The sequence below is a fragment of the Phaseolus vulgaris genome, chromosome 7, assembly GCF_051622355.1.
Source record: "Phaseolus vulgaris cultivar YP4 chromosome 7, ASM5162235v1, whole genome shotgun sequence".
Classification (NCBI taxonomy): domain Eukaryota; kingdom Viridiplantae; phylum Streptophyta; class Magnoliopsida; order Fabales; family Fabaceae; genus Phaseolus; species Phaseolus vulgaris.
In genome coordinates this window covers 41496597-41521694 of record NC_143504.1, presented here as the reverse complement: position 1 = coordinate 41521694, position 25098 = coordinate 41496597, and the positions used below count along the sequence as shown (strand labels likewise).

Genomic DNA, 25098 nt, shown 5'->3' with positions numbered 1-25098 from the left:
TAAATCTTATGATTAAACTAAAAATATTTTGTTTCAAAGTTATATCTTTAATTTCTCCAATTTATTATTTACTTAAGAAAAAAAGTATAGTAATGATAAAAGTACTCCTTTTAGAAGACCCAAACATTTTCTCCTTAGTTAATAGAAATGGAAGGGAATTTTTATTTATTAATTTTAAATATTTTTTATAATAAAAAATTAAATAAATAATTAATTTCAGGTTGATAGAAAGATACAAAAAACAAAACATTTCTGTGAAATTATTTTTTATTATTATACTTTTATAATCTGTTTATTTATTTTAATATAAAAAATTCTTTGCTCTTAATTTTTAATTGTTTCATCACTCAGTAGTGTAGTTTTTTTTATTTTATTTCTATTTTATCGAGTTTTTCTTCTGTTTCCTTTCCTTTCCTTTCCATTCTTGATAAGCTTAGATGAATAGAAACCTAGAAGGCTGTCTCTGTGTGGCTTCTACATTTTGTTGCGCATTTCTCTGTAATTCCACTGCGGAATTCGAATATTCGAGAAAAGCTACGACCCAGACGAACTTCAATTTCATTTTAGTAACATTTTAAGGTTCTTCTACTATTTTCTATTTTTAATTCTCCACTTCAATTATTCAAATCTCACATGCCCATTTTTGGTTTCTGTTACTTTTCAATGATCCATGCTCATTAAACCTCTGTTTCATAATTGAAAAAATAGAGTATAATAATGCATATAGCTATTAGCATCTCTGTTTATGTAATTTTACAATTTTTTCTTAACTTAAAAAAAAAATATATCTTCACCAATACAGAATACCACTCAAGTACGGGACATTTTCACCAAAAATGCAGAATACTTCTGTAAGAAATTATCTCCAAATCCAGCCATACTTCTTTTCTGCGGAGAATGAGACTTCAAGGGCCGAGGTGCATTTGCCAAGGGATGGATATGGATTAAATGTGAATGGTTTGCCTATCCTTGCAAATAATGAAGGCAAGTAGTACTAACTGGTGCAGCTTATTTACTCCATACGTCCTTGCGATCATGAAGTTTTATTCTGTATAATGATAGTTTATGACTGGGTGTTTAACTTCTCTCATTGATTCTTGAAATATCTGTTGATGTGTAGCTATGTTTAATAGATTTTGGATGTAATAGACTTTTTAAGAATGGACTGTAAGTGCCAATGCCACCTAATGCTAGGAAACATTTGGTAGTGCTGGAATAATTAATGAGGGTTATCGGCTTGTTTTGTAATTGTTAGAATTGGTTTAGAATATGCTAAATAAGATTTATTTAAAAGTTGTTTTGGGTAGTAACTATCTGTTCCTGTACCTAAGATTACTTGTCTTTTACTTTTTCTTTTCTCATCATTGTATCACAAATCTGCATATAAATATGACTACTTAAGGGAGACCTTTTCAAGCTCTCAAAATATACACTCTTTTTCTTTATTTTCTGAAGTGTAATGATGCACTAACCAGATATTTTATGATGAATGAATGGACTGTGCAGTGTGTGTTTTGCAGAAGATTTTTTTAATGCATTATGTACAAACACTGGAAGATTCCTTGAATAGTTACATGTTAGGAGTTTCACATTGGGTAAAATAAGAAGCTCCTTGTGGTATTTGAGTCCTGAGATTCTCTCACATAATAGATTAGTTGTAACGAATTCAAGTTTAGAGCTGAGAGTCCGCATTGAGTGGAGATGTCCTTAAAATTGGTACTTTCATTGAGTTGAGGTAATTGCTTATAGGTTGGATTAAGGTGCAATATATAACTGAAGTCATCAAAGAGAGAAGTACTACTATCGGGTCAATGTTGATATTTTGGATTCTGCTCTTGTAATTACTCCTAATATAATACATTGCAAAGTCCTGTGACAAAAAGCATAGCTTGCACTACGGATAGTATTACTAGTAGCCATTGTTAAAAAATGTATTACAAGGTTATAGAATTTAACTTTGTATCTTGACTTTGTACTACCTTACATTGTTAGAAATAAATTGCTTTGAACTACGGCTTGATAGTTGTAATCATCTAGTCCTCTTTAATATTTTGTATCTTGCGACGCTTTAATTTCTTGGTTTCATTGATGGGTCTGTGTCTCTGATTCATTTTCATTATTTATATTAGGTTTCAATGTGGTATGGTTATAGCAATTTCTTACAAACGATTGCAAAATAGATGTCTTACAAGTTTACAATTCAAATTCTATGATACAGATGAAGGGAATAATGGGATAAAATCCTACATCCCGGATGAAATGATTTGGGACTGGAAATACAGTCAGATGAACCAAGCCAATGAAGTAATGGACCAGCCTCATGAGCAAGACAAGGAAATTGGATATGAAGAAAGCACATCACCAGCAACCTATGAGGGTCTTGAACATAAATTTATTGATGAAATCATGAAATTAACTAGGGATAGAAGTGACGCTGAGGATGCAGAATTTGCTCGGCACAAGGAGGTCAGAATGTAGTTGAATTAGTATTTGTGTGCACTACGGGTGGAATAATTTGTATTAAATTTATGGTTTAGATATAAAATTTATTTGTGTGCCTTCACTAAACATTATGCTTTCTTTGTAAAATTTAGATTTTATTATGTTAAAATAATATTAGAATTATGTCAATTTATTTATTTATCAATTTAACTTGCTATTTTTCATTTTGTGACAAATTATGCTTCTATTTTATTATATTACAGCTTTTCATAATTTATTGTAATTTCATGCTAATTTCCTATTTAATATAGTGTTAAAAAATATATTTTTGATTGTTATCAGTTCGAGTACAATTCAACTATGGTGGGCTAAACTGAACTTGTCATTTCTAACAGTTTAATGACCTGTTTAGTTTTAAAACATTGGAGGTAATTTTAAATTTTTCATGTTGTGTGTGTGTGTGTGTGTTTTTTTTTTTTTTAATTTTAACGTCTGATTCATAACTATGATGGCGTAATCAGTACTTTGAAGTCACATGATTTAAAATAACATAGAAAATAATTCTGGGGGAGGCAAATTGTTCTTTTAAGAAAGCAGACTTAGAAATTAGAAAATTATATCATATACAGAAGGCCATGTTCAGTTTTCTTCATTCAGGTAGTAGTTTCATTCTTTTGTGCGTAAATAATTAGCATTTCCTTGCATTTCAATATAGACAAATTTGGGACCAAAGTTTTATTAGAGACGTTTTAGCGTGGAGCAACAGAGCCTATGTGTATTCTTCAGGGAGCAGAAAAGCTAAAAAGTTTTTCTGCCTTTATAACATTTGTTTAACTGAATTGTGTGTAGGATTTAGGAATAACAGTTTTGCATAGTGAATCTCCATGGAGGGTAAGAAGATTCAAAATTAAACAAAATACTTTTATAATTTGTATAATTGAGGACCATCAACAAACTAGTAAGGAATGATGATTTTATAAATGAGAAACAGGCATAAAAAGCAATTGGATAGAATGGATTTTTTATCCAATCCAAGTAAGCTAGAAAAGATATACAATTGGGTGAAGAACAAAGTCATTCACATTTTTTATGGTGTTATTTTGAATGAGTCAGCTTTCAGTTTTTGGCTTTTCCCTGATCTTGTCGGTGATGTCACCACTACTTGTGAATCTTCTCGTAGGGCCATTCTGTTTATATACATTATTACATATCCCACTTGACACTATGAAATGAAAAGATTGTCATGTTTATATCATCAGTTGATGAAGTGAACATAGATCGAGTTAGGTAAACCATTTTTTTATTAAACCAACTCAAGCTTTGCTGTTTTGCTTGTTTGAAAATTCTTGGTGGCATATTATCTGACTATTTCAAACTTAATGCATATTGTTGTGGCAGAGAATCCTTGAGATAAACACCGAGTACCAGGAAAAGCTATCCTCACTCGGAGCTCTACAAGCAACTCAGCGAGAAGAGTTTCTCCGGAAAGAATTACATGCAAGAGTTAATCAACATCATGAAGGTAGAAGAAACCACTGCCCCAACATGAATGTGGCAGATGCCTATGGCTACGTATGTCCTCCAATACTGTGTGATGGAGAAGCAATTGATAGTAGGTTCCATGGTGCTATTGAGTATAAGCATGATGGGGAACGAACCCTGCGTTCTTCAAGAGGGAGAAGTCGAGGAGGTGAGGCAAAGGTTCCTCTGCCCCCTGGTCGTGTTTACAATAACAGTGCTGTGTATCACTAACTAAACCTAATTAATGGATTGGAGACTGCTGCTAACTTCCTAATCCTACTCCATCCTCATTCACTTGAGTGAGGATCAAATATCCTTGCTGTGGTAGCTAATTGTGCAAAAAGGTTAAAATTCATGCTTATTCATTATAACATTCATTTTCATTTGATTCCTATATGAAAAAGGCTTTTAAACTAGTCCATGTACATGCAATTGATTTTAACATTATCCCGCTGGGGATTGTTGTTTTAAGATCTTGAGGATTGGATGCAACTTATTATGGTGTATAGGGACTAATAAATTCTTAGAACAAAAACAAATGACATGAGGAGGACCTAATTGCATGCAAGTAGCTGCCATGTATGGAGACTAAGAATATAGCATTCATAATCTGTTGTATGACTCAATTTCAACAGAATTAATAACAGATAATGGGGACCTAATTGAAAGCAATTATTTGATTAAATTGGAAATTCTTTTATTTAGGGATTAAATCGAAAAAACTAGAGATTAACATACAAAAAACATGTTTTGGTATTGGTAAACTTATACATCACTAGATGATTTCGTATTATTCAGAAAATGTTTAATGTGCAATTGGACAAGATCATTGCATTTTTTCATTACCGTTTTCTTTTATTTTAGCTTGAAGTCTGAACGTTGCTGCAAACGATAACAGAGGATTCACATTTTATTGAAGAGGAAAATAAATTGTTTGGAGGGCCTGAAGAAAAGTCGCAAAGCATCGTGTCACTTTATAAACTGCTTAAATAATAAAATTATACTACATCTATTATTGTTGTTAACAAATATAAAAGGTTTGTTTGATTAAATTATTTTTATTATATATTTACATTTACCTTTTTTAAATACAAAATAGTAAAACATATTTTTCACAATTTATGCAAAATTTTAGAATGAAAATAAAATATGTAAAAAAAAGACGGCTTGCAAACTGTCATTCAGGATTCGACACAAGGTCGCACTGGTCACAAACACCTGTAACTCTGCAACAAGACGGCTTGCATTTCTGAATGTTTCTCATTAGCACGGATTTTTATCTTGTTTACTTGTGCCACAAGCAGTACACTCACTGTCTTGAATTTTATGGGTTTCTAAACAAAAAAAAAACATTTTATTAAAATATATGGCAAACAGGAAACAGAATATCGGTAATAATCATTTCACAGATTGCTCACTGGAATTGTGAATGTACAACCATCTAAGCTATACATTGACTAATTCTGGCTATATATTACAAGTAGCAAGGATACAGCGATCTCTGTGAATATCATCACAACTGGCCAAATTATGGACTCTGATCTAAAGCCATAACTAGTACAGCACGTTTCTTCATATCATATAGTATTACAAAATTGAGTATGGAAGGACAAAGAAGACTGACAAGCTTGTATTTGCTGATTAGCAATAGCAAATATTGTCCAGACTGCCAACTGAGCAGCAATAACCAGCAATCACTCTTTCAGAATTTACTTCTTGCACAACATGCGTAGCCCCGAGCACTGATAGAAGGCAACCATTTTCATAAACAATGTTCCTACTTCTTTCGTTGTTTGCTTTTAACTTTCACAATTTTTCTACCAGATTTGTCACCACCACCTGTGCCCAATGAGAAACTCCCTCCTAGACTGGCAGAAGTCTGAAACGAAGGGTTCTGTGGAGCAATATTCTGTTGACTACCAAACTGGAAAGGACTGGCTCCTGGGGGAGTTGATGCTCCAAATACAAAATTTGATTGAAGTGGGGCAGGTTGCTGAGCAAATACAGAAGTGGCTGGTGGAGTTCCTTTAACTGTATCCTCAGTCATACCAACTTCCATGCTCATCTGATTATTAACAGGAGCTGAGCCAAATGCAAAGGTGGGAGTAGGACTTCCAAAAGCATGCTGCGTAGAGGTAGATCCTGCAGCTGAAGTGAATGAAAATTGAGGAGTTGATGCACTGGAGGTAGATAAAAACATTGCTGGTGAACTGGCACATGCAGTGGATGTTCCAAGGGAAGATCCAGAAGAAGATAAAGACGACGAACTAAATATGGAACCAAATGGAGACTTGCTGGGCTGCCAACTAGACCCAAAAATTGGAGAACTTGTACTAGTATTGGAGCTAAAGGAGTTTACTGCTGAACAGGAAGCCGAGTTGATAAGTCCAAAAGTTGTGCCAGAATTGAAAACATCAGTGGCAGGACTGGAAGGAAACAATGAACTCCCAGAAGAAAAAGCAGGGCTGGATGAAGGAGATGAAAAACTGCTCAAAGAAAAAGTTGTGTTCCCAGTTAACCCATATGACAGGGAAGATGCAGATGAACCAAATGGAACTGACTGAGTCTGATTACATGCTTCTAACCCACTGGGGGTAGAAGCCTGGGCACCAAGCACAGAACCACTGCAAGCACCAACAGAACTCGACTGGCTATTTACAGTTTTGGTTGCCGAAGAGCTGAAGCCAAAAATACCATACCCTGCAGATGTATTACCAAAGGCAGGGCTGCTAAGACTACCAACTCCTGCATCCTGACTGCTTTTAGTTTCCAGCGGTTCTAAACCAGAAGATGATACAGGTAAACCTGCTGGTGGAACAGGAGAGGATCCAAATTTGAAAATGGAAGTTGTTGGATATGAAGATGCCACCACTGGGGTAGAAGAAAAACTGCTATTACTTGATGCAATTGTGGCAGGCGTCATAGTTGCCATGCTACTGCCATTAGAATCTGCGATGGCACTAATGCCACTGATTTTGGCAGCGGATAATATATTCTGACTGGTAAAAGTACCAGCTACAGGGGGTGGAAAAGAAGAAAGTGAAGGGCTTGCAAGAGACCCATTATTTTGATTTGAATTGTTGCCAAAATTGAATATACTCTTGGATGATGTCAAAAATGATGTTGATGCTGGAGATAAATTAGCAAGTTCTGATGCCCCAACAGAAGTTCTAGTAGCGTTAGTAGTCTCAGCATTACCATTATCAGATTGACGAGCTTTTGGTATAGAATCAGTTGCTCCATCAACGGTAGTTGTCCTGCACATTAACCACCGTAATACTGTATGATACCAAATATTTCTCCAGTTTCAATTGTCCAATGCAAAAAAAAGAGCAATAACAACAATTATGGTACATCCCAGAAATCAAACAAGAACATTCTCACTGGTTAAAGGCTGTAAAGGGGGAATGGCTTATGAGGTGATGCAAGTGAGTTAAGGAGAGGAATAAGAATATAATGATTCAAATGTAAAGGGGGATGGTTCAACTAAGGGGAACACGCACAAGTTTCTACATGGCTGGGAACTAAAGCTAAGTTTTTCCCTTTCTGTTTTTCTGTATATTGACCTGACTACTATTTCAAAGGAAACCAAAGAAATCCAGAATTTTGGCGAGAATAAAATCATAAAATAGAAATGTCATCCCCATAGTCAAAACAAAAGGAGTTGACAATATTCAAAAGTCATATGATACAAATTATACTAAAGTCAAAAGGCAGAAAAAAAGTTGAGGAAAAAACCCATTTAAATAATATCTATAACTCGAAAGGTAATAGTATCTATAGCTGTTGATACCCTTGCCGAAAAAACCATGAGAGAAAAGTAAAGGAAGAACAAACAAACCCCAAAAAACAGCCTAGATGTGTAAAGAATTATGTTGAGATTTGTTCAAAAGCACATTAAATTATATACTAACCTGATTGAACTTCCCAGGTTTGAGTCAGAAGCACCAAATTTCAGAAAAGAGGGTTCAGCACCAACTGATGATGAAGCCGTGAAGGGAATTGGTGAAACCTTTTTGACATTTTTATTGGAGCCAAATTCCACCAATGGAGCATCAGCAACAAGATCCTTTGATGAAACAACCTTTGCCAACCCAAATGTAGGACCTGATTTGGTTATCTCCTTTGGTGGAGCAATAGGAGCTGTGAACTCTCTTGATGAAACCACTTTATTCCCGGAAATAAACAAAGGAGGTTTAGCAATTGATCCATTTGGTGTAGCTGTAACTGGCTTGTAGGTTGGATCAAGGATAGATGATGTCGTAAAGATAGATGCATCAACTTTCTCACCAACCTTAGATTTATAGGCAGTTCCAATGTGAGCCTTACCATCTATTATAGAAGTTTTAGGTGGCATTATTAGAGATATTGCTGATGGATTCTCCTGTACATTTGCTTCAGTACCAGAATTAGTTTCCCCCATCACAGCAGTGGAGCTTATCATTTCTTTCTCAAGAGGAGAAAAAGAAGAGACAGATCCATTTGGATAAGCATCATCGTCCAGATCCAGAAAATCCTTTTATAATAAGAGAAAAAGAAAAGAAACAAATTAAATATTATCTAGGATACAAATTGCTGTAAATGGAAGCAGCAGATTGCTATAGGCAACATGCCTGCAAAGAGGTTAGTCATGGGCTATTCCTGCTTAGCTAATGTAAAAACTACACAAAAAATAACGTTGTAAACCATAACTACAGACACCAGTCAAACGGATAACTAAAAAAAAGTCTCATACCTCATGGGCACTCATATGGAATGCCCTCTTCTTTCGTGGCAGATCAGAAACAGATTTTATCATAAAAGAATCCCCAGATTTTGCACTACACAGGGCTTGATTACGTGGGTTTGTAGCATCTGCAGTTGTTACGAGTGGAAGTAATCCATCAGTAGGAGCAACAAGCTTCAATGGACCATTTTCTACCTTGTCTCTCTGAGAATTTAACTTCTGATTCTGGGCACTACCTGACAAATTTCCAAATGGGCCATCTAAGTTATTACCATGCATATTGTCCAGCAATTTTGATGAATCTACAATTTCCATGCTTCGAAGAGCCTGCCCACGTAGCATGGAAGGCGACAACTTTGTTGGTGAATTATCATTCACAATTGTTACCCTTGATTCAGATGATTTTTCTTTTGGATAAACCAACTTATCCAGTTGCTGCAGTATTTTTGAAGCCATTTCACTGGATTTTGAGGGCAAAGGGGGGGAGCTCAAACTAGGTATAGTGTCGTCCACATTTTCTTTGGATAATTTCACATGGCTATGCTTAACTTCATTCAGTAGAATCGGCTTCTGCATGGAAGACCCTTGCTTTGAAGTATCCACAACCATTTGATTCCTATCTGCGTACAAAGAGCTACCAGAAATAAGTGAGCTTGGGCCTTTAGAATATAAAAGATTAGACTTCTGACGAATACGACGAACAGGACCAACAGATCCTATATCATTATCCAAAACTGAACTTCTGCGTTTTACTGCCTGCAAAAATAAGAAAAACACAACACAAAAATCTATTAATATCTAAAAAAACACTGAAAGACAAGACATATAATCCACAAGTACTCATACCCCAGGATTAGACCCAGAAAGCACATCGTGATTCAATGCAGACTGACTTGAAGAAGATGGCTCACCTTCAACAGCATGCTCACCACCCTGTCAAGCAGAAACCATGTCATAAAATGGATCCCAAAAACTTATTATCCAAAATGTTATTCAGAACAAACCTTGAGTGTGGATGCTGGATAAATTCTGGCATATGGTGTTCGAGCCATATTATATATTGCAGATCTTCCACGAGATCTTGAGGTAATAAAACCATTTTCATGAACTGCAGCATATTTAGTTGTCCTTGGTACAATGGTCATAATAGGGGTGTTAAGAGGAAAATTTTCCCTGTTTACAAGAGTTGGATCCTCCCAAAGTGCAGATGTTTGCACACCTAAAACTGAAGAGGATACCTTGTAATGCCTGCTACCCATGTAAGACTTTGCAAGCTCCGCAGGTGAAGCAACATCTTCGATAGGAAACTAGGGACATACAAAACAATCTGTGAGATAGAGCACAAAGAGAACAGTAATTTCCAATCCACGAATACAACCAAACATAGATGTAAAGACTATGAAGGCATGTTCTCATACACTTGAAATATCATGTGGGGTTACAATAACAGTATTTTCAATCCCATTTTCTAGTGCAGGAGTTTTAGGATATTCCTTTTGCCCACTCAGCAGCATTGATTCTGAGGGAACCACGTCTGTCCCCTTCTCTTCTTCCCTAACAGGTGCATCCACAGTTCTTGAACGCATAAGTGCCGTCAAATGATCAATCTCAGATCTGTGGAATAACAGCCAATATCAGTACATAGTCAAAGATAAAAAAAAAAATATCACAGGAGGTATACTATTATCAAAGTAACTCAGAATGACATGAACTGGTTACAGACAACAGGAAGAACTAAAATAAAAATTGATAGCAACATGAACTTCACAAAACATAAAAGTTAACATATTAAGAAAAATATCACAAAGCAACAATAAATATACGAGAAAGTGGATTACAGGTAATGTGAAGAGCAGCTTGGTTGCCACAAATAAATTTTATCATCCCAAACAACTCCTAGTTTTAAATATTTTAAGTAATTGCTTAAGCCATTTCATTTCACATATTGCAGCTTCCATTGCTCATCATTCAACTTCTGCACTGCATCTAGCAAATATATTATGCTTCTTACTTCTGCACAGAATACCTTGAAGTGGAACATCTATCAGACAATGGTAGCACAACATGTTATGATTTGGGTAATTGTGTCTTATTTCTATTTAGTGCTACATACTAAAACACATGACGAACTCAAACCTGCTGAAAGTCTTCTGTTTTAATAGTGTTTTAATAGTTTCTCAAGTTCAGTTCTGTTTTAATAGTCTCCTGCTTTTGTCACAGGACTCTGCAATGTTGCCTTTGAGCAAAAAAGTATTATATCAGGAGTAATTACAAGAGCAGAATCCAAAATATCAACATTGACCTGATAGTAGTCCTTCTCTCTTTGACAACTTCAACTGTATTTTGTATTGCACCATAATCTAACCTATAAGCATTAAGCAGACAATTTTGTACCTCAACACTCAATAAAAGTACCAATTTTAACCTAAAAGACCGGAGTTGGGTTCTTTAAGTAGAAATATTACGGAGATTTGGATTTAATGAGTCATGAGTTCACCCATATAAAAGACCTGACACCATCTACAACCCAAAACCTTAAGACAATTGTGTCTTGATACAACAAACACATGCATTAATAACTATATAATATATGATAGTGTATACAAACGAAGTCCAATCACAATCAAATCCTACAGATATTAATAGTGTTACATATCTTATTTCTATTTATGCTAACACACATGACAAACTCAAACCTGCTGAAAGTCTTCTGTTTTAATAGTTTCTCAAGTTCAGTTAATCCATCCTCATCAGAACAATTAATTTGAGTATCACTTTCACCAACAGGTACTTGTTGCATGCCAGAGGAATTGTTTGCAACCTGTTTGTCAAGTAACATGATGACAAAGCAAAATGGAGACAACAATAAGAAAACTATTTCACCAACCAAATCAGAGCATTGCATCTGGAATGCTCTATAGTCAATAGAAATGAAAATTGATTATCAGGCACTGGAAGCAACTCGATGAAATAGGCAATTTTTACCAATATTACTTTAATGATTCTCTACAAAACACTTCAAGCATACCGCTACATACTCAAAGTAGATCATTTCATGAAATAAATTAACCACCCCCGATACACGAGGAAAATGTAATAGTAGGGGAGTATCAAGCATAAAAATACCAGTAACAGATTCAGTCAATCACAGAAGAAAGGTGCTACCCCCAAATAAAATAAACAGTACAGGAACTAGCAGTGAATAATATAAATCACCCATCAGGTAAAAATGTATGATTACTAGTAATCATATCACAGCATGCACTGTTATTTTTAGCAATCAAAAGAATTCTTTGAAGCTTTTAATAACTATTCATTAATGATAATCTTAATAATTATTTAGAAAATTGGCAGAGTAAAGAGAAGTTTTAAAATTTCAAATTCAAAATAACTTCCCAGTGTGACTTGCCTAAGCTATGCAAAATACAGAATTGCATAAATTTACAAAAAGGACAAATATATTTTCATGCAGGTTAGTTAAAAAAATAGCATGCAGCATTTTCTCTAGAGCACAAATCTACCAATAATTAAAACTTTTTAAATATTCTATAGACTCTATAGTATATAAAACTAGTTAAATTCATAATCGAATATCAATGACAGTTGTCATGATAAAACAAGTTTAAAGCATGTCATCATCAGATTTTTACCTCTATCATTCCAAATAAATACAAGTCAAATTCCCTTAATCTCTCGGACAAAGCATTACAGGAATAAAAAATCAGATATACTACAAAATCATTCAACATACTGGAATAATACATGAGTAGCACAACTGAAAACCTTAGTGTTCATTTGTTTTAGCTTTTTCTAAAGGAAAAGTGTTTAACAATTAGAAGGTAATTGTATTATGTGTTCCTGAAAGAAAAAAATAAAAATAGTTGTTTTATTTTTGCTTTCACACAAACTAAAAATAATAGCCTCTGGCAAAACCTCTAAACACCCTGGATTGCAAAATTACATTTTTTAAGTTTAAACAATCGAGAAATGGACTCCTTAAGAAGCAAGGTGCATAATGATTGATGTCAACAAGCATTTCCCTACATCACCTTGGTCAAAGAGGGACAAATTATTTTTCAGGAAAAAGGTTTGCTAGTTCTAGCCTACAAGTGATGCCACCAATCACATGTCCTTATATGTCCAAGGTATATAACTAATGTCATTGCCAACCATGCTAGTTGAATCGAGATACAAGTAGTATATTGGAGAGCTGATTTTCTGAATCGTGTATCGTTTCGTATCGTGAATCGTAAGATTCATAAACATTAAAAAATGTGATATAATTAAATATATAAGATATGTAGAAATGCAAAGATGCAATTAATAACAAAACAACCTCATTTCATTTTGAGTGTTGTATCTACATATATCAGTGTTATCAATATCGGATAACGGATCATATCGGAGACCCCATAAATCCTTTATAAAGTTATAACGGAAACCATAACGGGTTATGGCGAAAGGTGATGTGCTAGAGATAAAAAAAAATATGTATTATGGATTGCAATAAGTATAATGTTTTAAATGGGCAAAAAATAGGGCAAAAAAACCTAATTTTAAGTAGGTTTTGAACTCTTAATCAACATGTACATCACTCAAGTCATCTTCATCTTCCATTAAAACTTCTTGAAAGTCTTCAATTTCTTCCTCATCTTCTACTATGGATTTTCCATTTTTATTGATCTTGGTATTTAAATTTCTAGGACCTATATTAGCAAAAGAAAAACAAATAAATTTGAATTAGTTATAGTTAGTTGAACTTTCATTTCAAGTTATAGTTCTAAAAAATATAATTACCTCTCTTCCTTTTCTTGCTTGGAGCTCCCTCCTTAACATCAAAACACTCATGTATATCCATCCAAGAGGAATCAATAGACAAACAAGGATTTTCTTTTTCAGTGATTCATTCATCATCTGATTCAATATCTGACAAGCATATGGGATCATAAGTTTCCCCCTTCTCTTTCTCTACTCTTTTGTCTCATCTCAAGTTGAGGATTGTACTTCACATACACAAGAGCATTTAATTTTTGTTGTTCCAATCTATTTCTTCTCTTAGTATGCCCTTGGTCAAATGTGCTCCAATTCCTTTCACATCATGTTGCACTACATGTGAGGCTCAAAATTTTCATGGCTACCTTTTGTAACTCTTTACCTTCTCCCCCATAACTCTCCCACCAAAGAGATGTCAAAACAAACATGTATTTAACTATAATATAATTAAAGGTTTATAAATCATATAAGAATTGTAATGAGTAATTTAATTACTGGGTTGTTTCATATTTCTAGAATCTATTGCCATGTCCATTCCAAAAAGCCTTTTAGCTCCCTTAGACTTCTCAAGTTGTTGATCTATTGCAACTCTTATTCTTGCATCTAAAACCATTATTTGAAATGTCTCATATAAACCAACCAATACCTCACTATCCGGATTGAAATTTTTGTCATGGTGATATCTAACACAATGAAAAATAAGTTAATGAGAGCAAAGAATATATTGTTACTTAGTAGGAGAAGTTTAGAAGTAATTTAGCTTACCTAGGATTGAGGTAATAGGCAGCTACATGGAGAGGCCTATGTAGTTGTAAATTCCACCTAGTTCCAAACTTTTTTATATCTTGTTTCTTGCTTTTGGAAATTTTCAGCAATTTTCTCTTTAGCTCTGTCCATTGCTTTATAAATATATCGCATGGCTAGTTTTGCATCACCATCTACAAGCCTCAACACTTTTACGAGTGGATTTACACATTTAAGGCAATATGTGATAGATCTCCAAAATCTTCCATCACTTAACACTAGATTCATGACTTGTTTGGCCTCATTTTTGGTAGCATGTGGACAAGTAGCCCATTCCTCTAAAGCAAACATTGATCTAAGAGCATTTTTTTGTTGCTTAATACAATTTAATGTAAGATAAGCAGTAGCAAAACGTGTGACAATTGGTCTTGCTAATTCCCTTCTATTAGAATGCTTCCTATACAAATTAAGAACTCGTGTGTGCCTATATATGTAAGTGGTAACTTTGTTTGCATTGCCAATGGTATTGTAAAATACCGAAAGATCTCCAATATCCTCAAGAATTAGATCAAGCCAATGAGCTGCATACGGGGACCAAAATAATTTGGTTCTTTTTTCCATTAATATTCTTCTAGTTGTCACAAGGTTAGAAACACCATCTGTAACTACTTGGACAACATGCTCTTCTCCAATTTCATCCACTATGTTGTCCAATAATTTGTACATTTTTTTCCCATCCTTTATCACATCACTAGTGTCAATGGATTTCAAAAAAAACAGTACCACTTGGACGGTTAACAAGAAAATTAGTGAGTGATCTTCCTTTTCTATCAGTCCAACCATCACACATCAGTATGCATCCCCATTTCTCCCAATCACTTGTATATTTTTCTAGACATTTTTGTACCTTATCCACTACTTTTTTTCAGATAGGATACCCTTACCTCATGATAAGGAGGTTTTAAACCTTTCCCATAGTCTCCAACCGCCTTTAGCATCTAGATGAAAAGAGGGCTCCTAACAAGATTAAATGGCAATGCATTACCATAAATACAATTGCAAATTTCTTGAATTACATCTTCTATGTTCTTGTAAGATGCATTGATTGTCATTTGGTGCAAATCATTCTTTCTTACTTCTCTTGTAACTTCTCCACAATCCAAGTTCATCTTCTCTTTCTTTTTTCCTTTATCTTCCAGCAACTTCAAAAAGATTGTCTTCACCTCATATGGAATACTGCAACAGGGGATAACGTCTTTCTTTGTTCCAACAAGATGATGTTTCATCCTTGCTATTCCACCCCAACAAGTATGAGAGCAAAACTTACATTTTACTTGTAGTTTATTTGTTGGAAGACTTTCACAATACTTCCATGAAATGTCTGACTCCCTTTTTTGTTTTACTCATCTTAATAAATGAAGACAGCAGCAAAAAAACCTCCCCTAAACCTCCTCTAAGGTTTTTTCTGCCTTCGACAACTGGTTTTGTTCGTTGTTGTCGCCGTGAGTTTTGCCGCTGTCGTTGTTGTCGTTCACACCTTCAAGCTCAGTCGTTGTTTGAGAGAAGAAGGACGTCGTAGTTTCCGTTCGCAGTCGTAGTCGTAGTTGTTGTCGCAGTCGTCGTCGCAGTCATCGCCGTCGCGACTTGGTTGTTGTTGGTCGAAGAAGAACGTAGGGAAGAAGGACAGAGAAGAACATTTGAAATGATGCACGGCTTCGTGGGTAAATTAAAATTAGGGTTTTATTTATAAAAGCTTTTAATTTAAAATTAGGGTTTTTATAAAATAATTCAAACTAAAATTAGGATTTTTTTAAAAGCAAGTCACGATACATGCGATTCGTATCACGATACAACTGAGCAAAAACGATTATTCTTGCAATTCGTATCGTGGACACTCGGAATCATATCGTCGTACTATTCTACGATTACCATGTTGCCAACCACAATTTGGAGAACATCAGACAACAAACATTAACGGGGCCCTAATTTGTTAATCCTCCTCCTAACTACGTACATTCTGGATTACAATTGAACACATATAAAGATAAGAATGGGAAAAAATAGAGGCGTAGGCATCAATTTGAATGCTTTAATGCAAATGAATGTAGGAATTATATCTGGATCAAACTATGAATCAACCCATAATATATTTGTTGACATAAAATATAAAAAATGACACCCACAAGGATATAAATCCACAAGTAATGCAAAAGGGTATAAACCCACAAGTAAACAATTGACAGTAAATGTGCACACTTACAAAGGCAGCCTCTTGCTGATTACTTTTCTTCACTTTATGTTCCGTCTCTGCACCCACATAAAAAAATCCAACATGCATGTCAATGGTAATTCGTTCGCAAAGAAAAAAGATAGCATGTATAAAAAAATTCTCAATTGGTTCACTGAGCATTCCATCTAAATAACAATAATATTAGTTAAACAATCTAACTCCAGCCTTCTGCCATAAATATGAAGCACTAACGACAAAATTTACAAGTAATTAACATAATGCCGACAAGTGAAGCTTCCGATAAGCCCTAACAACCGAGAAAGGAAGAAATGGTGGAAACCTGGAGGAGGTGGAGGAGGAAGGCGCTTGCGGAAAAGGGAGGAGAAGAGAGTGTGAGCGCTGTAAGTAATTAACCTGTGAGCGGGATCCAGAAGCTTGGAGAACCAACCATTGTTGTTTGTGGTGTTCCTATTATGGTTTCTGAGTGAGGTTGGGGGGCGATCATACGGCGTCGTTTGGGTCCTGCCGCGGAAGGGACGTTTGCGAAACTTGCCTCCTGCTCCTACTGTCCCTTCGTATCCCTTATCTTTCTCTTGGGTGGCCATGGCTTGGGATTGGGGAATGAGAGAGCCAAGGAGCAAATGCTGAGTGGAAAGTAGGGTTTTAAGGGTAGAGAGAGAAACAGAAAAAAAAAGGTATATACAGGTATATATTGCAAGAACAAATACTTCTTAAACTCAAAACAAATTAAATTATTGTTATTATTATTATTTAGTCTATAACTACTGACAACACATGGGCTATATGTCCACTTTTTTTCTTATTTTAATATAAAAAAATCCATTCTTAGTAGACTTATTAAGTAAAAAACTTTTATAATGTAAAAAATAAAATAAATATTTTTCTAATCTTATTACATGTGATTATTTATTGTAAATAGTTAATTAAATTTTAAAAAATTATAATAGAGGATAAAATAGTAAAATAAATCGTATTGATATACCAATTTTATCTTTATTAATATATTTTATTTTATTATTTTATCTTCTTTATTCTATAACTGTTTTTTAATTATAATAAAAAATTACTTATAATAAAATTAAAAAAATATATGTATATTTTATGATTCTCGTGAAAAATTGATAATGGCTATTGTACCTGTATGGATATTGGGGACTGAGTAATGTTGATCCACGTCGATACAAGGTGTCTTCTTCACTCTTGGTTGTCCTATTCTTCAAGTCTTCTTTCTCTTCGCGTGCTTCGGTCGGCCGGCGGGGGTACCTGCGATTGCACTCCGACGCTCAAGTCAGCGATGGTGCTCAAGTGAGAATTCTCTGATAGTATGGAAAACGTACCTTTCCCCCCTTTTCAGAAGTCCCTTTAGTAGGTTGACCTGGGCCTTGGCCATGTGGGCCAATCAGTTGATGGTTAGAGACATGCTTAGTGGTCTTTGGGTCGTGCCTGGTGGTTTCCTGAAAACCAGGGGAGTGGTCTAGAGGACGTGTTTTTACTTCGTCAATGGTTGTTATAACTGCTCTTTTCTACACGTGTAACCACGTTCTGGATTAAATTAGATTTATTCGACATAAACCACTCGTTCGTCCGGCTAGAGGTCATGGAAGGACGAAGAGTCGTATAAGACGCAGGATTTTGTGATGATTTTACCATGAATATCCTGCGGTCGTCCGGTGCGGACCGGTACACTTGCCCCTCAGGCTCGAGGTCATGGAAGGACGAAGAGTCGTATGAGACGCAGGGGTTTTTGTGATAATTTTACCATGAGTACCCTGCGGTCGTCCGGTGCACGAAATCTATTCTATAATGCTGCTGGAGGCACAAAATTTCCATTCTATTGGACGGAGAATCCCACCTCTCTTGACCATCGGCTTTGGGAATCTTTGTCTCCCATCGACCAAGAAATTTTGATGGTCGTGAATCAACTACCGTGTAGGCTCCCTACGTGGGAACTGATAGCTCTTTATGGGTCGTCCAAGCAGTAGGCGGAACTAAAAGGTGAGCACCTTCTTCTTGCGGTCGTTCGGCTAATAGCGTATCTGTTTCTTACTTTCGTGTTTATGTTGCAGAGATTGTTGTGAGCATAGATCCGGGTTTTGAAGAAGTATATGATTCGGATAGCCGTAGTTATATAATCTCGACCGAATGAACGGTTAATTAATAAATAATTTCGATTTCTGACCAAGGTTGGTGAATAACGTTGAAGTTATAATTCGTTATATATTCTGGCCGAACGCACGGTTAATGAATTAATAGATAATTCGGATGCCGGACGAGGCATAAATAATTCGGATTACCTTAAAGTAATAAGATAATTCTGATGCCGGACGAGGCATAAATAATTCTGATTACATTAAAGTAATAAGATAATTCTGATGCCGGACGAGGCATAAATAATTCTGAATAATTCTGATGCCGAACGAGGCATAAATAATTTCGATTTCTGACCAAGGTTGGTGAATAACGTTTAAGTTATAATTCGGATAACTTTCGTTATGTATTCCGACCGAATGAACGGTGAATTAATTGAATTTCTGACCAAGATTGGTGAATAACGTTTAAGTTATAATTCGGATAACTTTCGTTATGTATTCTGACCGAATGAACGGTGAATTAACTGAATTTCTGACCAAGATTGGTGATTTAAAGTGCCTCGTTAAAACCTTCTCGGTAGAAAACCCTCCTTAGGGATAAAACTACCGAGCGAGGAAAGAGTGCACTAAGTTTATTCATCAACTGTAATAAAATTTGAGATGCGTGGCATTCCACGTTCTCGGTGCAGATTTTCCTGACAAATATTCTAAGTAATAAGCTCCTCCTGTTGCTGTGTCGGAGATGCGGAACGGACCTTCCCAATTGCTTGAAAACTTTCCTCCGTCCTTCCGGGCGTCGCTGCGCATGCGCCAAACTAGATCTCCTTTCTGATAGCTTCGTGGCTTCACTTTGGAGTTGTACCTTCGTGCTGCTCGTATCTTGCATGCTTCTTCCCTTATCTTGCATTTGTCCCTTAATTCATTGATGAGGTCGAGGCCGACTAGTAGACTTTCCTTGTTTAAGTCTAGGTCTAACGTCTGTCGGCGTAGTGAAGGCTCGCCGATTTCGACCGGAATCATGGCTTCTGTGCCGTACGTCAGGCTATAAGGTGTTTCTTGAGTTGTTGACTGGGGAGTACAACGATAAGCCCACAGAACCTCTAACAATTCTTCAGTCCAATTTCCCTTGGACGGGCCAAGTCTCTTCTTTAACTCATTGAGAATAACTTTGTTGGCGGCTTCCGCCTGACCGTTGGTTTGAGGGTGTTCGACCGAACTCGTTATATGTTTGATGTGAAGTTTCTCATAGAATTCAGCTAGCCCACGGTCGGTGAACTGTCGACCGTTGTCTGTGATAATGATCTGAGGTAGGCCGAACCTGCAGACAATGTTTTTCCACACAAAGCTTTGTACGTTCCGGGCGGTGATGGCTGTTAGTGGTTCAGCCTCAATCCATTTGGTAAAGTAATCTATACCCACCAGTAGGAACTTGCATTGCCCTTTTCCGGGTGTGAAAGGTCCGATAATATCCATTCCCCATTTCACGAACGGCCAAGGGGATAGGATGTAGTGCAAATGCTCTGGTTTTTGGTGCAATAGGGTGCCGAACTCTTGACATTTCACGCACTTTTGAACGTATTCAGTGCAGTCTCCTTGTAAGGTCGGCCAGTAGTATCCTGCTCTTAGAATTTTGGCGGACATAGTCCGCGCTCCTGAATGGGTTCCGCATATCCCTTCGTGTAACTCGGTCATTACATAAGTGACTTGTTCTGGACCAAGGCATTTTAGGAGGGGACGGGAATACCCTCTCCTGTAAAGATCTTCGCCAATCAGTATGTATCGGGCGGCTTGTAACTTCATCGTTTTCTCCAAATGTGGATCGCATACACCATCGGTAAGATATTGTTTTATGGGAGTCATCCAGTTAGGTTGGGTGTCAGTCGCCATGCATTCTTCGGTACCAACACTTGGTTTAGCCAGGGTCACGTGTATGGCCGACCGGTGGGCGCCTTTCTTTTTTAGGGTAGCCAATCTCGATAGAGCGTCCGCCCTAGTATTATTTTCCCTCCGTACGTGTTGGAAGGAGATTTCTTTGAACCTGTTTAGAAGATTTTTTACGAAATGAAAATACTGTTGGAGTAATGTTTCTCTTACCTCATACTCCCCTGTAAGCTGTCCGACGACTAGACGGGAGTCGCTTTTACAAGTTATATTTGTTACCTCCAATTCAATCGCCAGATGCAAACCTGCGATTATAGCTTCGTATTCGGCTTGATTATTGGAAGTTTTAAATTCAAATTTCATGGCTTGTTCGACAACAATCTCCCCTGGTCCTTCAAGTACAACTCCTGCTCCGGACGAACGACTGTTAGATGACCCATCTACGTATAGTGTCCATCGGGGAGTCCGTTCGGTCAGATAGGGAGTGAGTTCTGCTGTGAAGTCGGCGAGGGCTTGGGACTTGATGGCTCCCCTGGGTTGGTATTCGATGTGGAATTCTGACAGTTCGACTGCCCAACCTATCATTCGTCCGGCGAGGTCAGGTTTGGTGAGAATCTTCATAATGGGATAGTTAGTCCTAACAATGACCTTGTGATTTTGGAAATACATCCGCATCCGTCGTGCGGTGATGACCAAAGCGAAGGCAACTTTTTCGACCATTTGGTACCGGGTTTCTGCGTCATGTAAGACTCGACTTACAAAATATACCGGTCGTTCTTCCGCTTCAATTTCTTGTACCAGAGCGGAACTCACCGCTTCATTGGAGACGGCGAGGTAGACCACAATGGGTTCCCGTGCGTTCGGTTTCTGGATGACCGGTGGAGATGCCAGAAATGCTTTTAACTGTTGGAAATTTTGTTCACATTCATCTGTCCATTCAAATTTACTTGTCTTCTTCAGAAGTTTTATGATGGGTCTCGTTCGTTCGGCAAGCTTAGGTACGAATCGAGACAACGAAGTGAGACGGCCGACTAGTCTCTGGATCTCTTTGAGTCCGTTGGGACTTCGCATTTCGGTGATTGCCTTGCATTTTTCTGGATTAGCCTCTATACCCCGATGTGTGAGCATGAAGCCTAAGAACTTCCCCCCTTCTACGCCGAACGCGCACTTCTCCGGGTTTAAACGCATGCGGTATTGACGCAAGGCTTGAAAAACCTCTTTTAAGTCAGAAACATGTTGTTCGCAAGAGTCTGATTTGACGACGATGTCGTCAACGTATACTTCTACATTCCGACCGATCATGTCGTGGAATACGTGATCCATGAGTCGTTGGTATGTGGCTCCTGCATTCTTGAGGCCGAACGGCATGACTTCATAGAAGAAATTATCAGAATCTGTTCTAAACGCGGTTTTTTCTCGATCACGGTGGTACATTTGTATTTGATTGTAACCTGAATAAGCATCAAGGAAACTTAGGATTTGATGACCGGCTGCACCGTCGACCAGCCGGTCGATAGTAGGTAGAGGATATGAGTCCTTTGGGCACGCTTTGTTAAGGTCTGTGTAGTCTACGCACATTCTCCATTTTCCATTCGTCTTTTTTACCATCACTACATTGGCTAGCCATGTCGTATAGTGGGCCTTTTGAATAAAACCAGCTTGAATTAGCTTGTCGGTTTCTTCTCGTGCGGCTTTCCGCCGTTCTTCACCTAGTTTCCTTTTCTTTTGAGCGATCGGCCTGGCCTCTGTATAAACAGACAATCGATGGGTAATCACATCTGATTTTACCCCTGGCATGTCTGCAGCCGTCCAGGCGAAAAGATCAGCGTTCTTTGTTAATGTTTTACCGATCGTCTCTCGGTCGTCTGGTTTGAGGGATGTTCCCATGTATGTTTTCCGGTCTTTGTCCCGAAGGAATATGGGTTGAAGATCTTCTCCTGCTTCCATTCGGGGATCATCCAGTCGAGGATCTAGATCGACTAAAGCGACCAAGTGTCTTCTAGATTCTCTTCCTCTGGAGCGTCTTTCTGTTGACCGACCTCTTCGCTCTGTGGTCCGTTCGGCTGACGTGGTATAAAGCCTTCGGGTCGGCTCCACCTTCAGGCTAGCTACATAACACTCTCGTGCTGTCTTCTGGTCTATATGTACGGTTGCTATGTCTCCATTGACCGAGGGGAACTTCATAGCTAAATGAGGAGTTGAGACAATGGCTTTCAATCTGTTGATAGATGGTCGACCGAGCAAAATATTGTACGATGTATTGGCATTAACGAGTAGATATCGTATGTTGATGGTCTTGCTGAGGTAATCATCCCCGAACGTGGTGTATAGATCGATAAATCCTTTCGTATCCACTCTTTCCCCTGAGAAACCAACTATCTGCTCGTTGTAGGGTTGTATCTCTGCTTCTGGAATCTTCATCTTCTTAAACGTTTCCCAATATAGGATGTCGACCGAGCTACCCTGATCTACCAAAACTTTTGCAATTGCAAATTTATCTATCTCCACAGTTATTACCATGGGGTCATCTTGAGATGGATCGATTGCTGTGAAGTCTTCGTCAGTGAAAGTGATTGGTGGTATATGCGGTCGGCGTTGTGTGGGAGTCGAATGAACGGATTGAATTGCTCTCAAATGTTTTTTCCTTGCCGAATTAGAGCATCCTCCACCCGCAAAGCCGCCTGCAATGTAATTAATTTCTTGAGGGGGCTGACCGAGCGACACCGGTCCAGCGATTGTATTGATGACTGTGCGAACTTTTTGTTTAGTTCGACTTCTACGTTCAGGGCTTTCGCTTTTAGGCCTCGTTCGTCTGATCGGACTTTCGCTTCTTTTTCTTCTGCTTGAACGATAGTGGTTGTCACGGGTCCGGTCGTCTCTTCGTCCCGAACGTTCGCGGGGATCATGATCACGCTGGGGTGACCTGGGTGCAGTGATGGTGGTTTTCACGAACTTGCGCAGATGACCGGCCTGGACGAGCTCTTCAATTTTATCTTTCAGTGCTTGGCATCCTTCGGTCGTGTGGCCATAGTTACGATGGTATTGGCAACGTTTACTGGTGTCGGCATTGGGAGGGGTTTGTGATGGCCTCAATGTCGGAATCAATTCAATCTGCAGTGCTTCGTCGAGAACCTTACCCCTTGGTACAATCAAGGGAGTGTAGTTGTGGAAACGGGGTCCCCTATTGGGGCGATGTCGTTCTCGGTCGGTCGGTATTGTGGGGGGACGAATTCCTTTGCTATTGTCCGTGTTCTCAGCATAAGTTTTTCGATGGTAGTCAATATGTTCTTCTATCTGCATGAACTTTGTTGCTCTTGTTCTTAATTCATCCATATTGCACGGAGGTCGTTTGATAAGGCTTTCAGTGAACCTTCCTGGTAGTATGGCCGAGACCAAATGATGCATGGCTATTTCTGGATTAAGATTACGAATGTTCATACACACTTTGCTAAATCTGTTCATGAATGTTCTCAATGATTCTCCCCTTTCTTGTTTGACATTTAGAAGAGACATGGAGGATGTCCGATGAGGTCTACTTGTGGCGTATTGCGTGGTGAACTTCAATTCCAAAGCGTCGAAGCTTGCAATGGAATTGGGTGGAAGGTCCGAAAACCATCCAAGGGGGCCTTCCCTGAGAGAGGTGGGGAAGACTTTACACCATACCGTTCGGTCGGTTGTGTAAAGGGTCATTTGAGTTCTAAATATATTCAGATGTTCGTCTGGGTCTGTGGAACCGTCATAAAGGTTTATCGTTAGGCCCCTCCACTTGTCAGGGAGAGGAGTGGCTATGATGTCATCAGTGAACGGATGGCCTTTCGGGTTTGCTACCTCGTTTGGGGTTACTGGCTTTGCACTCTGACGGGTGTGTTGAACGAGTGACGTGTGAGGTATAGCCTGGGCTATTGTTCTTGTTCCTGATTGGAACGGTGATGGAGAAGGTGCACGTGAATGCCCTTCGCGTTCAGATTGCTCAAGTGTATCCAACAATCTCTTGTTCTGTTCTTTCAATTGTGCTATCTCCTCTGCGTGTTGTTGACGCTCTTCTTCTCGTCTTTTCCTTTCTTCATCCTGGCGAAGTTGATCGATGACTCCTTTTTGGAGTAACTCCTGCATCTGAATCTGGAGGGTTTGGAGTATGGTCCTATGCTCTTCGGAGATATCATTGTTGTTGTTTGCCGTTGAGTCCATCTTCAAGCGTTGGGATCCTTGGGTCTGGGAATAATGATTACTCGGGCCCCACGGTGGGCGCCAATTGTACCTGTATGGATATTGGGGACTGAGTAATGTTGATCCACGTCGATACAAGGTGTCTTCTTCACTCTTGGTTGTCCTATTCTTCAAGTCTTCTTTCTCTTTGCGTGCTTCGGTCGGCCGGCGGGGGTACCTGCGATTGCACTCCGACGCTCAAGTCAGCGATGGTGCTCAAGTGAGAATTCTCTGATAGTATGGAAAACGTACCTTTCCCCCCTTTTCAGAAGTCCCTTTAGTAGGTTGACCTGGGCCTTGGCCATGTGGGCCAATCAGTTGATGGTTAGAGACATGCTTAGTGGTCTTTGGGTCGTGCCTGGTGGTTTCCTGAAAACCAGGGGAGTGGTCTAGAGGACGTGTTTTTACTTCGTCAATGGTTGTTATAACTGCTCTTTTCTACACGTGTAACCACGTTCTGGATT

At 38.0% G+C, this 25098-nt stretch overlaps 3 protein-coding genes and 1 pseudogene across 5 annotated transcripts; 1 reads left to right on the top strand and 3 right to left on the bottom strand.

Annotated features, from left to right (window-relative positions):
- The first annotated feature begins 337 nt into the window (after positions 1-337).
- LOC137828642 (uncharacterized) lies at positions 338-4455 on the top strand. 2 transcript variants are annotated; one of them, XM_068635297.2, is made up of 4 exons: positions 338-579; positions 803-984; positions 2219-2466; positions 3841-4455. In XM_068635297.2, the coding sequence occupies exons 2-4, from the start codon at positions 837-839 to the stop codon at positions 4192-4194; spliced, it is 750 nt and encodes a 249-aa protein (XP_068491398.1). In that variant the 5' UTR covers positions 338-579; positions 803-836; the 3' UTR covers positions 4195-4455. The 2 variants fall into 2 exon arrangements, with proteins under 2 accessions (XP_068491398.1, XP_090161000.1); XM_090304874.1 differs by having other exon boundaries at positions 412-579; positions 843-984.
- Positions 4456-5342: 887 nt separating this feature from the next.
- Positions 5343-17119, bottom strand: LOC137828468 (nuclear pore complex protein NUP1). 2 transcript variants are annotated; one of them, XM_068635067.2, is made up of 9 exons: positions 16777-17116; positions 16467-16513; positions 11386-11510; positions 10108-10303; positions 9694-9996; positions 9536-9622; positions 8699-9445; positions 7878-8479; positions 5343-7220 (listed from the first exon to the last, which is right to left on the bottom strand). In XM_068635067.2, exons 1-9 carry the CDS (start codon positions 17039-17041, stop codon positions 5741-5743), a joined length of 3852 nt encoding a protein of 1283 aa, XP_068491168.1. In that variant the 5' UTR covers positions 17042-17116; the 3' UTR covers positions 5343-5740. The 2 variants fall into 2 exon arrangements, with proteins under 2 accessions (XP_068491168.1, XP_068491167.1); XM_068635066.1 differs by lacking the exon at positions 11386-11510 and having other exon boundaries at positions 16777-17119.
- Positions 13146-15609, bottom strand: LOC150025910 (uncharacterized; annotated as a pseudogene).
- Positions 17120-19186: 2067 nt separating the features above from the next.
- Positions 19187-24616, bottom strand: LOC137829242 (uncharacterized). Its single transcript, XM_068636041.2, has one exon. The coding sequence runs from the start codon at positions 24614-24616 to the stop codon at positions 19187-19189; it is 5430 nt and encodes a 1809-aa protein (XP_068492142.2).
- Positions 24617-25098: the final 482 nt, after the last annotated feature.